This window comes from Podarcis tiliguerta (assembly GCF_965153285.1).
Source record: "Podarcis tiliguerta genome assembly, chromosome: 5".
NCBI classification, from domain to species: domain Eukaryota; kingdom Metazoa; phylum Chordata; class Lepidosauria; order Squamata; family Lacertidae; genus Podarcis; species Podarcis tiliguerta.
In genome coordinates, this window is record NC_139538.1 from 34,901,042 (window position 1) to 34,916,987 (window position 15,946).

Sequence of the window (15,946 nt, forward strand, 5' to 3'; positions counted from 1 at the left end):
GTCACGCAATTTGCAGCATGACAATAGCCTTTTTAATATGTATAGGAACATACATAGTACAGTGGTAACTCGGGTTACGAACTTAATTAGTTCCGGAGGTCCGTTCTTAACCCGAAACCGTTCTTAACCTGAGGTGCGCTTTCGCTAATGGGACCTCCCACTGCCAGCACGCAATTTCCATTCTCTTCCTGGGGCAAAGTTCGCAACCCAGAGCAACTACTTCTGGGTTAACAGTGTTTGTAACCCAAAGTGTTTGTAACCCGAGGTACGACTATTCTAAAATTATAGAGAAGAAGTTTGTAATCTCAGCAGAGGCACCCTGTGAGGGCTTCTGTGGTTAAAAGGCAGCCTTTCCCTTTTTTATTTCTCCCCTCATGACAATGTCTGAGGAGAAAATTGTAGAGAGCAAAGGGAGTTCTGGGACCAGCCATAGCTTGGATAGACAGACATAGTTCCTCTCATCTAATCCCATTTGATCTCCTGTGCTCTCACGAGTTTAGAATTCCAGGATATTGGGCAGCATATGCAAACTAACAAACAAATAACCATATGGAAGAGCTATCCCCATGTGCATGTTGATAACTCTGGCCTTTACTGGCTGGAGGAACAAGAGGCTACATTAGGGGGTTTGGCTAGCTAGAGAGCCTTTCTCAGCTCTCCTTCCATTAACTTCCTTAAGTCAACTTTTCTTAGGTTCCAAGTCTAAGTGTTTAAAAGTTGTGGCTCAAATTAGAACACGAGTGTCAGTGAGTGCATGTAAGGGTTAAAATTCCTTGTAGGAAAAGCCCTTCGAACTGCCTTTGGGCCTGCTCCCCAACATTTGAAAGTCAAATCCATAGGTATTTCCATTGTTTGCCTAGCAAAAGGAAATGTCAGTTCTGCTGCTTAGCAGGCTGCTTCAGTACATCTGGTGTGGTGTCGACTATTCTGGCAGTGAACTACACTGAGCCATTTCCTTCTTTCTGGCTACTCAGGTTGCATTCCTAAAAGGTGGAAGCTTTAAGCAAGTGAGCGGGTGTCTGCGGCTACTTTGACAACACTGGCTATTTTCAGACGTGACTTGAAGGAGCTACGTCTACCTGCTTTTCTTGCAGGGCAGTCCTCCAACTGGAGTTGTGGCCACGTGTGCTTACCATACTCTTCCTTCCCCTTTCCCATATGACTTTACCAGGATGTTCTGCTGCCTTTTTAAGCAGCTGGACTGGTTAGACAGGGAGCAGATTGCCAGCAGTAGGGGTTGCATTCAAGCTGTCTTCCTGAGGAGAAGGGGGTGGGTGGGAAATTTTCTCCTTGCAGCACACATGCTTGGACTCTTCTGTGCTTTCCTGCACACTCAGTTGTTGGCTCAATTCCTCCTAGACGGCTTGATGGTGGCATGAAAAATAAAGATGCAGCGGAGAAAGACCAAAGAGGATGACACTCTGATCACAGATGAGCAGGATCTCCAGGAGGCCGGTTATGGGAGCTTAAAGACCACGGAGGACTACATATATGAATTCATCACCTTGGGCCCCGAGAAAGTCTCAAAGCAGACCACATATGAAAGCTTTGCTGATAACTATGGGCAGAATATAGAGGATGCCAAGGGTGGGAGGCAACCCATGAGTTACCCTGAGGTCCCACGGGTAAGAAAAAATTACTTGTCTTTTTTAGGGTTGAGGAAGAACTGGCTGCTTAGGTACATATTTTCTAGGCAGGGGTGGGAAAACTCAGGCCTGGGGCCAAAATCAGCCCTCTAATCCTCTCTGACTGGCCTTCAGGACTCTATGTGCCAATCTCCACCCAAACCCCCTATTCCCAGGACTCAGGACTCACCCCTCACCAGCCCTGCCTTGAGTGTTTTTGCCTCACCATAAAGTTGTCCTTGGACTCAGATAATGTCTCTTATCCTTTGTCAGTGGCGTAGCGTGGGTTGTCAGCACCCGGGGCAAGGCAAATAATTTGCGCCCCCTAACCCGTGGATTTGCGCCCCCTAACCCGTGGATTTGCGCCCCCTAACCCGTGGATTTGCGCCCCCTAACCCTAACCCCCAGATGTTGCGCCCGGTGCGGCTGGCCCCCCCTGCACCCCCCACGCTACGCCACTGTCCTTTGTACAGTAGACTACATTCCAGTCACACAAAAATTAGAAGTTCCTCCTACACACGCACCCCTTCCTATCTTCCAGGGCCAGTGAGAAGCGTGGCCCAGAAAGGAAGAGAGACTTAGGGAAAGTTCAAAGGGCCAGACAGGAAGGCTCTGAAAACCACATGCTTTGAAGTTAGAGGCACATCTTCTACAGCAGGGATTCTCAAACCATTTTCCTCTGGGCCACACTTTCAGAATAAAAATTTGCCCACACCACATTTTTAAAGTGATAAGATACATTGGAAAACAAAAAGAAACAACTAGCAGTGCTTTTCAAGATCCATATCCTGCAAATAAAAATAAAAATATTTCGATCCTATCCTATCCTATAGGATATGTTTAAATATTTCTTTGATTGCCTCTGAATCTTCCTGCCGCACTTGCCACCCTCTCCTGCCACACCAGTGTGGTGCACAACACTCTTTGAGAACCACTGTTACAAAAGCCTGGCGCCTGCCTCCTCTCTCTGCCAAGCAATGGCCAGAGCGCATGGGGTCACAGGCACACATACAGGGTCTGTGTCCCTTCAGAGAACAGAAGGCACAGTGGAGGCTGCCGTGCTTTAAGAAATAGGGTTTATTTGTCTATTAATACCTTCCATCTGCATGGAGGGCGTCCAGATCTTACAGCATGGCCCAGAGCATGGGCAGGCAAACTAGGGGCCGGATCCGGCCTAATCACCTTCTAAATCTGGCCCACAGACGGTCTGGGAATCAGCGTCTTTTTACATGAGTAGAATGTGTCCTTTTATTTAAAATGCATCTCTGGGTTATTTGTGGGGCATAGGAATTCATTCATTCCCCCCCCAAAAAAAAAATATATATATATATAGTCCGGCCCCTCACAAGGTCTGAGGGACAGTGGACCAGCCCCCTGCTGAAAAAGTTTGCTGGCCCCTGGCCCAGAGCATTGCAGGCAGTCCTTCCTTCACCCTCACCAAGATGGACCTCCCCTTTCTTCCTCTTTCTTTTTCCCAGAAGCCACTTGCCCTCCCCCAGAACAGTTACCCTGGCAACCTTCCAACTCTCCAGTCTCTTGTCACACCTGGGACAAGGAGTTGTTGACCCTCAATTGCTCTCTGTTGTAATGCTAACAGCTCTGCTCTTCCCTCAGCCAGCCAGACTGGTTTGCATAAGGCTGTCCAGGAATCCCCCTGCAGTTTCTTATTCTCCCTTCATATCACAAAGAACCCCAAATCCTAGCATTTATTAATTTCTAGGGTTTAGAGGAGTTCTATAACAGTATAATTCTATAGAGCCCTATTTGTGGAGGAGGTGAGTAGGGATGGGGAGGAAGGTGTTTTTGCCCTCACACTTGAACTGTTGGGAGAAGAAAGGTACAGTGGTACCTCTGGTTAAGAATTTAATTCGTTCTGGAGGTCCATTCTTAACCTGAAACTGTTTTTAACCTGAGGTACCACTTCAGCTAATGGGGCCTCCCGCTGCTGCTGCATGATTTCTGTTCTCATCCTGAAGCAAAATTATTAAACCGAGGTACCCCTGTATTGAGGCGGAACAACCCAGCCCTCCACCAGCCAGCATTGTGATATCAGACCTGACATGAGAAACCTCTGTTCTCTAGCAACAAGACCTAGATTGATTTACACCCCACTTTATGTGAGTGGGATTCCACTCATGCAAAGGGACTTCCTCATCTCCCCCTTGAAACCCCTTGTGTCTCACAAAAGGCTGCTCTAGTGACAGTTCCCGAACCCTCACGAGCAGATTTTGAGGGGCACTGGGGCGGGGGGAAGGACAAAAAAATGAATTTCTGCCAAGCAAGTAGAAATCTGTTCTGCTCATGCACACAGCTTTGAATACAACTCATGGTTACTCTATATGACTTGTATATTATTCAAACTAGCTTGTCCTTATTGAGGAAGGAAGGGGAATAGGCAGATTTGGATGTAGTAGTGCAAGGTGGTAAAACTGGGCATGAGAAAAGCTAAATGGTAGTTGGGTCAGCCCTACTGTGCAACAAAGTGAAGCTGGTGGCTTTAGGAAGTGGAGTTTAGGGGAACAGATGAAGGTACGGTAGTATTTGGTGTCTCATGGAGGGAGACTTTTTCAAGTGCTAGCAGGTGATGGTGCCATTTGGTGCTCTGTTTCAGATGCAACAATGGCTTGAGCCAACATTGATAGGTTGTTTCATCCCTCTTCTAACTCTGCAAAGTGAGATGTTCAGCTACAGGACCCTCTTTGAGGTTATGGTAATAGTTGTGGAGGGCTGAGGAGAGCCATTGATTGTATTGGCACATAAATGATAAGCCATGAACCTTGCATGCATCCTAATTGTTTCCACTTCATGTGAGTGGGCAAACAATCTATAATAGATTAAGGTTTGTGGTTTGTTTCTTCTAGGCAAGCCAGGATTCATAAGCCAGCAGCAAACCTTGGCTGACAGCAAGGCTAACCATCTTGGTTTGTTAGAGAGAACAAGCCGTGATTCCAGGATTTTCCTTTCCAGATGATTTACCCACTTGCATGAAGGGTATAGTGAAACAGATTAGGAGTGATCAGGCTGCGTGCATCAGTGTGCAGCCCATGCAAAGCACAGTATATTAAGCCAATGTTCTTGCTTTGGCGTTATGGGCAAACACTGCCATACTGAGAGATTCAGCACTCAAGGCTGGAGCAGCAAATTCCTGCTTCTTGTATTTTGGTGATGATTTGGACTGACCAAAAATGATGGCACCCTTCTAATCTCATTTCGACAGCTAGTACTGCTGGACTGAGAAATATGACCCTACCTACTTTTTCATTCATTACTAACATTTTGTTTACAGAGGAATAAACAAGCGCCATTAAGCCATGCTGTAAGGAGCACTGCGAACCTCTTCAGTGATGAGACAGCCAGGATAGGTAAGAGAACACAGTTCATCACTAAATGCACAAGCTGGGTAAAGATTTCTGAGATCAGCAGGACCATAGAATCATAGAATTGCAGAGTTGGAAGGACCCGAGGGTCATTTAGTCCAACCCCCTGCAATGCAGGAAGCTGAACATGTAGTTCCCCATCCAATTTGAAACCATACCAGAACCTACGGTACTTAGCTTTACCAATTTGCTAGCAGTTTTATTGCTGCACCACTAGGAGGTGGTCATTCTTGAAGCAATGCTGCCTCAGTTCCTTTCCATTGCTCTGAGAACTCAGCAACTCTCTTATAGACACGTTTTACAAGTTTTATTCTTTTTGCAGATTTTAAGTATGTTATTCAGGTTTTGATTCTTTGGTTTTGTAACAAGTGCATATAAAACCCCCAAAAGTTCAGGAACACAGTGACTGGAAAATTGATTTGTGCATGAGTTCCTACTCCTAACTGCTGAAGTATTCCCGTACTTTTCTCAACATAGTCAAAGTTAAACCCCCCCCCAAAAAAAATTTCTCTTTTCTGTTCTGTTCTTAGATAGAACCATATATGATCTTGAAAGGCTGAATTTGTTTTGAATGTTTTGTAATGCCGATCCATCTTTTTCTTTTAAAAATCAGTTAAAAACAAAACAGAAATGTGATTTTCCTGTGCATTTGCACGCTCTAATTGGACAACAGGAAAAGGTGATAGGTAGTGCAGCAAGAGTGAGTCCCTAGTCTGTTCCTACCTTTCCTGTAGCACCCCGCTGTCATCTAGGATTCCCCTATGTCCACTCCATGCTGTTCCCCATACTTAGGATGTGACAGATGTTTAGGGTGACTAATTGCCTTCCTACTTGGCTTACTGCTGATGTTATATTTGTATTGTGTGTGTGTGTGTGTGTGTGTGTGTGTGTGTGTGCTTTGTCTCAGACTTTATTCTGGTATGGGAATCAGATTACCAGAATTTGGAAGGACAAGGTGATGTGGCTGAGAAATCAAATCGAAGGCAGAAGAGATCGCTTGAAATACATAGTGTGTGGCGAGAAAATTTTCTGAAGAAACTCCAGAAGAAAGGGATTAGAATGGAAAAGGTAACCAGACTCTTCTGTTCTAGTATTTTGTGGGTTTTGTTTTGGTTAAGTGTTGGATGTAGCGGGGTGGGGGGTGGAAGAAACTTCTTTTAGCTTTTTCTTGATTGTTACTGATGTATCTGCCCTCCTCTTATTTAACCCTTTTAAAGTTCCACTGCTCAAAATTGTACCTGAAGAGTGGAGGGCAAAACAAACTCAACTGTAAGCTCAGCTCCAGTTCCCCTCATCAACAGAGCCCTACTGGTCAAAACTGTGGCTGTGTTTGATTACTCACAAGGTTAAAAATTAAAGCATAACAATACGGGTGGGTCAATCTACATCCTTTCTGTAAATAGAAGTCCCAATACCAACATTTTGTGTATTTATTTTATGGAATTATTTACACCCTGCCTTATTTGTAGTCCAAAACATCTGCTGGGCACCAGATTGGTGAAGACTACACTAATACAATGGCATGGTTTCAGACATTTTTTTCCTACTGCATCACTGATTTATGAATGTGTCTCTCAGTACTGTGGATATGACTATACCTTTATGGCAGCCTTTCTCAACCTGTGGGTCCCCGGATGTTTTGGGACTACAACTCCCATCACCCCTAGCTAGCAAGGCCAGAGCTCAGGGATGCTGGGAGTTGTAGTCCAACAACATCTGGGGACTCACAGGTTGAGAACCGCTGCTTTATGGGATCAAAGCTAGTAAACTCACTTTTGGGAAAGGAAAAGTTGAGATTAATTTCAGCATAGTATAGCTGTATGAAAGTAATGGAAAGAAGCTGCCCTATGATGCAGAGTGCTACATACATTTGTCCTCAGCTGTAGAAGATTGCTTGAGTGCCTCATTAAAAAAATACTTGTCTTGCAAAGAAACTCCATGTAGCTGACTGACCCTAATGCTTCCCATCTCCTTTTTCCTTTCTAGCACATTGCCCAGAATGCAAGGAAGCTGGTGCATTTTATATTGCTGAGCGCTCCTTGGAGTGTGCTCTGTTATTATGCTGAAGACCTCAGGCTGAGGGTTCCCTTGCAGGTGAGAATGTTATGGAGCTTAAACGCCAGTGGGTCAAACTTTGTTCTCTGCTTAGGTTGTAAGTTTCAAGGTGGCAATGCTTCTGAAAACCAGTTGCTGGAAACCACAGGAGGGGAGAGTGTTCTTGTGCTTGAGTTCCCACAGGCATCTGTTTGGTCACTGTGCAAACAATATGCTGGCCTAGCTAAGCCAGGTCCCTGCAGTGCTTGTCAGAAGCCCAGTCCTGTTCTTGGCATGACAGCGTAAGTCCAGCAACTCTCTTAGCCAATCTCTTGCAGAAGCTGGCTTGACTTGTTTTTTTAGGTCTTGCTGAATCCATTAATCAAACCCCACATTTACTAATACCAGAAATTAGGGGGAGAACCTGACAACCAATAATTTTAGGAGAAAGTTTCCACCTGCAAACCCATAACAATGCAACCAGCAAATGGGGCGGTAAGATTGTTGTTCCTGGACTGTGTCTTATCAGACTGCAGGTGGAGGCGGGGGGGGGGGTTTGCATATTTAAATGCTATCCCATTAAAAAGGTTTTCTACATCACATTCTATGTTGGAAACAAGAATCTAGTTTCTATGTACAGGCTTTTGTTTTTATTAGGCAAAAGGTTGTGTCATTTGGTCCTCCACCAAAAACCCATGGGTCCTATCTTCCCTGAAACTGGGCTTGAAAGAAGCATTCTGTTGTAGCCAATAGAAAAGTGTTACAAAAGCTGGGTGCCTGCCCCTCTCTGCCGAGTGGTGGCAAGAGCCCAAGGGGTCCCAGGCACACACACAGGGTCTATGTCCCTTTGGAGGATAGAAGACACGGTGGAGACTGTTCTGGCTTTAAGAAATATGGTTTAATCACCTATTTCCACCTTAAGTATGCACTGATCTTATGGTATGGTCCTTTCCTGAAGCAGTTGTGCAAGCAGTTTTGCCAGCATCCCCTTCCAGCTTTTCTTCCTCCTCCTTCTTCCCGGAAATCTCTTGCCCTCCCCCAGAGCAGTTACCCTGGCAAGCTCCCAAATTCCCAGTCTCTAGTCACACCTGGGGGGGGGGAGGAGTTCCCTTGTATTGTTAATGGCCCTCTACGAACCGTTGCTCAGTCCCTGCTCCTGCCAACCTAGCAGTTCAAAAGCACGTCAAAGTGCAAGTAGATAAATAGGTACCACCCCGGCAGGAAGGTAAATGGCAGACTGTTAAGAGTGTCCCCCTCCCTGCACCTGCTTAGCATATACAGTAGAGTTATCTGTTGTTTTATCCCTCAGGTTGTGCCCAATATTCAGGCTGTAGCTAACTGGTCTCACAGGTTGCTGGTGAAGCTGGGCATCCCCAATATGCTCTATGACGAGGTTCCTAACTTTCCCTTGGATTACTACACCTGTCATTTCAAGGCAAATAAATTACCCTGGTAAGAATTTGGAATTAATTATTCTTTGACCCACCCTCTTCCCAAATTAGAGCAGACATTCAGCTATATATAAATGTCACTATTTTGGTTTTATTTGCTGTTTTCGATTTTCCACTATCTGCTGCTTTCATGTAGCACCTTCTCGTTGCTTTTATTGATGTTGGGAGATGGCTTTTGGAAAGCTCCCTCAGGGGCTCTTCATGTGGAAAAACAGGGCAAAATTTTAAGAAATGCATCTTACTACTGGCTTTAAGGTTGCAATTCTATATCCACATACCCAGGAGTAAGCCCCATGAAACTCAGATGGACTTCTTAGTCGACATGGTTAAGACTGCAGTTTGTGGATAGAAAAAAGTCACAATACCAGTCACATTTGGGAGTTAAGTGTACCTTAGTAAACCCATGTGAACAAGATACCTCATGGACGTTATTAGGCATGACCCCACTTGCAAGTTTAAAAATATCATGCCTTTATTGAGGCCTTCCCTTTTCCAATAAGACAATATAGTTACGCAGAAGTTTTGTTTTTCATGTATTACAAATACTTACCTTTTAGGATACCTTAAACTAAACTTTAATCTTAAAAACCACAGTGAACAACATAAATATATTAAGAAGTAATCAGGATCCCTCCAACAAGGCAGTTGGTGATAGGATGGCCTAGTGGGGTGGGGGAGGGGAGACCAAGTGAATCGGGCCTTGATGCCATCTTTTTCAATATCGCATCCTTCTCTCTCTAAAATGTTCTGCATATTGACACTTGTTTTATATTCTATTATACATCACCTAGAGACTTGTTGCATGAGGCAGCTGATAAATAAGTAACTGGGGTCAACAGTGCCTCACAAACTATATGTGAGGATCTGAGGGCTTATGTACACTTTCCTTTCCTTTCCCCTGCTCTTTCCAGGCCAGGTATCCTCTGAGATTGAAAGCTCTGTGTCCGAACTCCTTTTTTTCTGCTCTGGGGCTTTCTTTGCAAAAAGCTGATCTTTAAAGCTCAGTTGGAGCAAACGTCAATCCACAGAAAACCCAAATTGACGTTTGCTCCAATTCAACTATAAAGAGCGGGTTTTGTGGAGAAAACTTGGGGCAACACAATGCACCCCCGCACGCTCTGACACGGAGCACTAATGCATGGACCTCTGCCTGGAAAGAGCGTGGCAAAAGCTAAGTGTGAATAAGCCCTACTTGTCTCAGAAGTTTTTTAAACACACACATTATATTTTACCAATAACTTCTCTTTTTCTCGGGTTGCATACACATTGCGTATACATTTAAATCACATTCAAAGTACATTTCTCCCCTCAAATAATTCTGAGCACTGTAGTTTACCCTTCACAGACTTACAATTTCCAGTAAGCTTTAACAAACAACCATTTTCTTGAGGGAGAAAATATGCTGTGAATGCGCTCTAAAGTTTCAGTGTGTATGCAGCCTTGGTGTTAGAAGTGGTAGGCTCTAGGATTTCTGAGGCTGCCTCTCTTGACATTCCTGGTGATCTGCATATGTGTCTAGTCTTTTTTGATCAGAGATCTATAGTCTAGACCATGCAGTATTCTTCATATTTGTTAAGGATTAAAAACTATTACAGTGGTACCTTGCTTTTCGAACATAATCCGTTTGAGTTCTGAAACGTTCGAAAACAGAAAACTCAATAGCCGACAGCTAGGCCTCAGGATTTTGCACTCAACAGAAGCCGTGTGGCATGTTCGACTTCTGAGGCATGTTCGAAGACCGAAGCATTTACTCTCGGGTTTACGGCATTCAAAAACCAAAATGTTCATCAATGGAAACGCTTGAAAATTGATGTATTACTTTATTTGGGATTTAAAGCAATTATTCTCTCCTGCTTTGAATTTTCAGTAAGTTGTTGTTGTTGTTAATATTAAACATTTGTCTCCAAGGTTTCTTGGGAGCGAACATCACGATACCTTCTTCAACACCACACAGCGACACAGAATAGTAAGTCCCAAGTCCACATGGTGAAATGAATGCAAGCCTGGTGAAGTATGCAGTGGGAACTGGAACTTGACTGCAGCTTCAGCACTCTTGATGGGTTTTGATATCCACCCAGTATGGTTACTGACTGGGCACAGAATCAAACAAACATTTCACTTTTCCCCCTCATCCTGGCCTTTATTCTCTCTCTCCTTATTCAGTTTTTATCTGCTATTTTCTCCTTTGGTTGTGACTTTTTCTCCCTTCATCTCTCTGTACAACGCCTGGCCTGTTTTGCCATTTCATTGGTCTCAAGATTCCCTTTCCTACTTCTTAACTGAGTGTAGCAGGTAGATTTATCTGTGACGACATTATGTTAAAAAAGGTAAAGAAAGAAAAACCAAGTCCTGTCATCCAAATTAAAGTATGGCCAGACTCCTGATAATGAGAGAAGGAAATGTAAAGTGAGAAGTAGAATGTGAACAGTTAATCAGAATGATGGTGGAGAGGTACTATTGCAGATTTACTTTTTTTAAAAATATGGTTGATGGCTGCTAACTGTAGAAGTCAAAATAACCTCTTTGTGCTTCCCTTCAGCTATATGAGATCCTGGCCACCACGTCATATGGCAACCCAAAGGCAGGGCAGGTTGGAATAGAAAGGCTGCTGAATGAGGAGGTCTTCACAGCTGCATTCCCATTGCATGATGTAAGTTGGCAAGTGCTCTTCCTGTTCCACTTTCAAATGGGTTAGTTAGCCCATAGTGACACTGAAATAGAAAACAGGGAGATTTGAAAACATGAGCAAGTTGGCAGTGGCCTCAGGCGAAGGTCTTTCCATCATCACCTGCTACCTGAGCCTTTCAAAAGTGTGGCGAACCTTTGGCCCTCCAGTTGTTGCTGAACTACAAATCCCACCAGCTCTGTCTATTGGCCATGCTTACTAGGGCTTGGCGCTGTAGGTTAAACCACAGAGCCTGGGAATTTGCTGATCAGAAGGTCGGCGGTTCGAATCCCTGCGACGGGGTGAGCTCCCGTTGCTCGGTCCCTGCTCCTGCCAACCTAGCAGTTCAAAAGCACATCAAAAAGTGCAAGTAGATAAATAGGTACCACTCTGGTGGGAAGGTAAACAGCATTTCCGAGCACTGCTCTGGTTCGCCAGAAGCGGCTTAGTCATGCTGGCCACATGACCTGGAAGCTGTACGCCAGCTCCCTCGGCCAATAAAGCGAGATGAGCGCCGCAACCCCAGAGTCGGCCACGAATGGACCTAATGGTCAGGGGTCCCTTTACCTTTACTAGGGCTGATGGGAGTTATAGTTCAGCAACAACTGGAGCACCTGCTTTAACTGGAGATGCCAGGGTGCCTTCTGCATGGTAATGACCCTGCCACTGATTTTGTGGAAATGTATGTCTCCAAGGACATCACAAAACTGTTCACTCTCAAGTATACAATCTTCCTGAAACAGCAGAATACAGGACGTGCTAATTATGTATATAGGGAACAGGATCCTGTGTAAAGTCTAGAGTGGGAGTTGTATACAATGAGCTCCACTTTAGAGTGCACTTCCTTGCTGCAGACTGCTGTTTATATTGGCTAAACAGTTGTGCCTACATATTACCATAGATGGCAAAGAATCAAATGATCTCTTTTAAATCTTCAGCTAGGTCTTTTAAGTAGGCATTTTGCTCCTTTACAATACTGTAGTAATTTCACAAACAGAACTTCATTAAACCCAAGGTGAGGCTTCTTCAGGTATCTGCAATGGCACAGGAAAAGTGAAACTAAAGTAATTATTTTGGCCCTAGGCAAATGTTACGAACATCACCAAATACAAACAAATAGATATACTGGATTCTTTCCTTGTAGCCTAAAAACACCAGCCTTATTTGGCTTGCATTTGCCTTTGATCTGTCTGCATTTGGAATGGAATAAAGATTTGCAGGACTTGCTGAGCTTTCAAAATCTGAGTTCTGACCTACTTTGGGAGCTAAACAGCTATTTGCTTTATTTTAAAAATAAGTAAATTTGATGTAGCAGAGTTTGAGAACCCTGGCTTTAAAGCTCATGAATTATTCTGACTGTGCTGTAGATAGTTGGGGGGAGAAATTCAGTTCAGTTTGCATCACAATGCGAGCTTACCCAGTTTGTTCTTTCCAAAGCAATGCATGAACCAAAACGCAGCCATCCTTCAGAATTTGCAATTGATGTGGAAAAATGGGAACCTGGACTTAAGCTTGGAAAGATGAAAAACTGAGTGAAACCAAATTTGACAGATTCCTTCATCCCTAGCTGAGTGTAGAGCATCTGACAGGGTTTTGGCAAGCAGAACCCACCCCTTTCAGTTATCATCTAAATATCTCCTTGATTGTTCGGAAGACAAACAATATACTTACAGTTTTGGATTTTGTTCATGCAATTCTGTGAAAGAGTGAATAGGTTTAATACTGGGCACCCCGTTTTCTCTGTTACAAATGAGGAAGCGTTGTTTTTTTGTTTTTGTTTTTAAATGCATATTAAAATTGTGACCTATTCATGAAGGCTGCAATTGATTAATCTATTTTAAAAAGATACGTTATTCAACTCTTAACAGGGAATTTCTGCAAGTTAATATAAAACACAGCACATTTTAAACAAATCTGTACTTGATATGGGTACTTTCCCTCTTCTGCTAAAAGGGTCCCTACAAGATTCCCCAGAAGGAGATTCCCCATATTGAGTTAAATCAGAGGCAGATTCTTTTCCACTACTGGGCCCAGTGGAGTAAGTGGAATAAGTACCAGCCATTGGATCACATCCGCAGGTACTTTGGGGAGAAGATTGCTCTCTACTTTGCCTGGCTTGGTGAGTAAAAGGCCGCTTATGTCCATTTCCCTAGCATCTTGTTCTAGTGCCAAACTGAGCCCAGCGTGGTTATTCTGAAATGGATTTCCCCTCCTATTTGCTCCATAGGCCATAGCTGTCAACGTTTCCCTTTTTTAAAGGGAAATTCTCTTATTCCAAATAGGATTCCTTGCAAGAAAAGGGAAAAGCTGACAACTATGCCCATAGACATGGGCATGTCAGTCAGTATAAACTGTTAGCCTGTTTTCCAACCTGGCAAAAATGTGCATTTTAGTAAGCACATTATCAGGTAACTGGTAATGGAGAACTGGGGGCATTTCAGCATTACAGACCTTAACTGGTTTTGTAGTCATTCCCTGGAACTAAAGGAATTATGGTTCACTGGAGGAAGAGATCTGGAATCTCTGACAACAATATAGTTGTCAACTATTCTATGGGAAAAGGCATGACTGGGTAGTATAAAACCAATATAAGTCTGTAGTGTAGAATAGTGTTTTAAAAACATGATTCATTTTGCTGTATGCAACTAAGAAAGTTTGCCCATGGAGGAAATAGATCAGCGCTTTTCTTGCAGTCAGAATGCACCCATTCACATCCCTAGTCCTAGCACTTTGCTATGCTTGGAAATATAAGCCTTTTTTGTAAGATGGGTCCTTTCCACAAAATGAATTAAATTGGTTCTGGCTTTCTGGAAAGCAAGTTGGTGATGGGCAACAGTTAGACATAGGTAGTGAGGGCTCCCCTTCTGCAGTTCTAATATGCTTTTACCTCTCTTCATTTAGGTTTCTACACTGGGTGGCTTTTGCCAGCAGCTGTAGTGGGGACACTAGTCTTCATAATAGGCATATTTATGATGCTTGATGACATCCCTACGTAAGTTCTAATTTCTTCTCTTCTTTCTCACTTTTCTGCTTGTAAAACCATTGACAAGCCATTTGGCTTTGTGACTGCCGGCTGTTTCACAGATCTGGAGCAGAATGTGGCAGAGATTTCTGCTCATTAGAAATAAGTTCCTTGGGGATATCAATAGAATATGAATGGTGGCTTTGCCTATGCAGCTAGTGTTAAATACAGTGGTGCCTCGCAAGACGAAAAGAATCCGTTCCGCGAGTCTCTTCGTCTAGCGGTTTTTTCCTCTTGCGAAGCAACCCTATTAGCGGTTTAGTGGATTAGCGCTATTAGCGGTTTAGCGGCTATTAGCGGCTATTAAAGGCTTAAGGGATTAGCGGATTAGCTGCTAAAAGGCTATTAGCAGCTTAGTGCCTTAGAAAAAGGGGGTGGGGAGCGGGGAAAAAATCGCAAGAATCGCAAGACATTTTTGTCTTGCAAAGCAAGCCCACAGAGAAATTCGTCCTGCGAAGCGCATTGAAAAACGGAAAACCCTTTCGTCTAGCGGGTTTTCCGTCTTGCGAGGCATTCGTCTTGCGGGGCACCACTGTAGTACCTAATGTGGCCATACCTATCCTTGCAAGAATGGGAAAGGCAGCCTTAGGAACAGCAAGAGCCAAAGGCCAGAAAAACAAAGTGTTTTTTGAAGAGAAGCTATGAGGCAGTAATTTTAATGTGGTGGGTTAATTGCTTTTTTCCTACCCTTTTATTTTTGCTCCCGTCTGCACAACAGGAAGGAGATCTGTACCAGTGAGGGGAAATACAACATGTGCCCACTCTGCAAAGTCTGCCCCTATTGGAACCTCTCCACCATTTGCCCAATGTTTCAGGTACAGTTTGTGGCTCTGGGGCAGCACTGATTCAAGCATAACGGTGAAGCATTTGTCAACACTTCATTAAAGTCATGTGTTAGATTAGGAGTACGTTGTGTGTTCTCAGATAAAGGGTTAGACAGAAAAGTACATTGGATTTACTGTGATATGCTGATCTTCTACACTTCCATGTGGTTCAGATAGCCTCCTCCACGCTTACTTTTCCTTGAGCCTATGTACTTGCCCACAGACTCAAGGCAAGACATCAGCTATGTGCTATCAGCTTCCACGTAAAAAACAATTTGATCCAGCCTCTGTTCATGTAGCATTTGTTCACCAGCATTAAACTGATACTCAATCTTTCACATTGCGTAACACAACTTTTTGAACTCAGGGCTTGCTTTTAGTGTGTAATGCAACTAGCTCCGCCTTTATCTTTTGGGGCCAAACTGCATGCAACGTCAGCAGGCCCATGTCTTAAAATGTAGGTTTGCCTTTAAATGCATGTAAAGTGGGTGACTGAGATTTAAAGGGACTTGTGGGCAGGGAAGGTTTAGCAGGAACCGTGTTTGTCCCCCTTTGCTTCTTTAAACCACACCCCTGCTCCTCACTCTGTGATTTGGGTAGAACTGCATTTTAAAAACTGGGCTATCTGTAGTTTGCCCTTGATACAAATTCAACTCTGTCCCAGTCTAAGAGTGTCTTGGCACATGCTTAAGTGCAGCTTCTTCCCTTTTTTCCCTATTCTTTTCAGGCTGGTCGCCTCTTTGATCATGGTGGGACTGTCTTCTTCAGTATCTTCATGTCTTTATGGGCAGTCACATTTCTTGAATACTGGAAGCGGCTGAATGCTACCTTGACATACCGCTGGGACTGTTCAGACTTCGAAGATATCGAGGTACTAGCCTTGGGGGGGGGGGGGGCTCTAATACCACAAAAGCCCAACGGTGACACAGAGCCCACTTCAGGTTTCCT

At 43.9% G+C, this 15,946-nt stretch overlaps 1 protein-coding gene and 1 long non-coding RNA gene across 4 annotated transcripts in view; both read left to right on the plus strand.

Moving 5' to 3' along the window:
• The window catches only part of ANO7 (anoctamin 7), a 33,200-nt gene that overhangs the window by 4,148 nt on the left and 13,106 nt on the right, over positions 1–15,946 (plus strand). For all 3 annotated transcript variants that reach the window (XR_014511967.1, XM_083443091.1, XM_083443092.1), the window contains exons 2-12: positions 1,360–1,625; positions 4,912–4,987; positions 5,910–6,070; positions 6,989–7,096; positions 8,346–8,488; positions 10,396–10,453; positions 11,027–11,137; positions 13,106–13,271; positions 14,054–14,144; positions 14,893–14,989; positions 15,726–15,869. Coding sequence is in view for 2 of the 3 variants with exons in the window: in XM_083443091.1 (XP_083299217.1) it covers positions 1,389–1,625; positions 4,912–4,987; positions 5,910–6,070; positions 6,989–7,096; positions 8,346–8,488; positions 10,396–10,453; positions 11,027–11,137; positions 13,106–13,271; positions 14,054–14,144; positions 14,893–14,989; positions 15,726–15,869 (1,392 nt within the window). In the remaining variant the exon portion in view is untranslated. The remainder of the gene's footprint in view (positions 1–1,359; positions 1,626–4,911; positions 4,988–5,909; positions 6,071–6,988; positions 7,097–8,345; positions 8,489–10,395; positions 10,454–11,026; positions 11,138–13,105; positions 13,272–14,053; positions 14,145–14,892; positions 14,990–15,725; positions 15,870–15,946) is intronic.
• LOC310678792 lies at positions 1,633–2,470 on the plus strand. The gene is made up of 2 exons (XR_014511973.1): positions 1,633–1,902; positions 2,102–2,470. It is a non-coding gene; the product is annotated as an uncharacterized lncRNA (long non-coding RNA).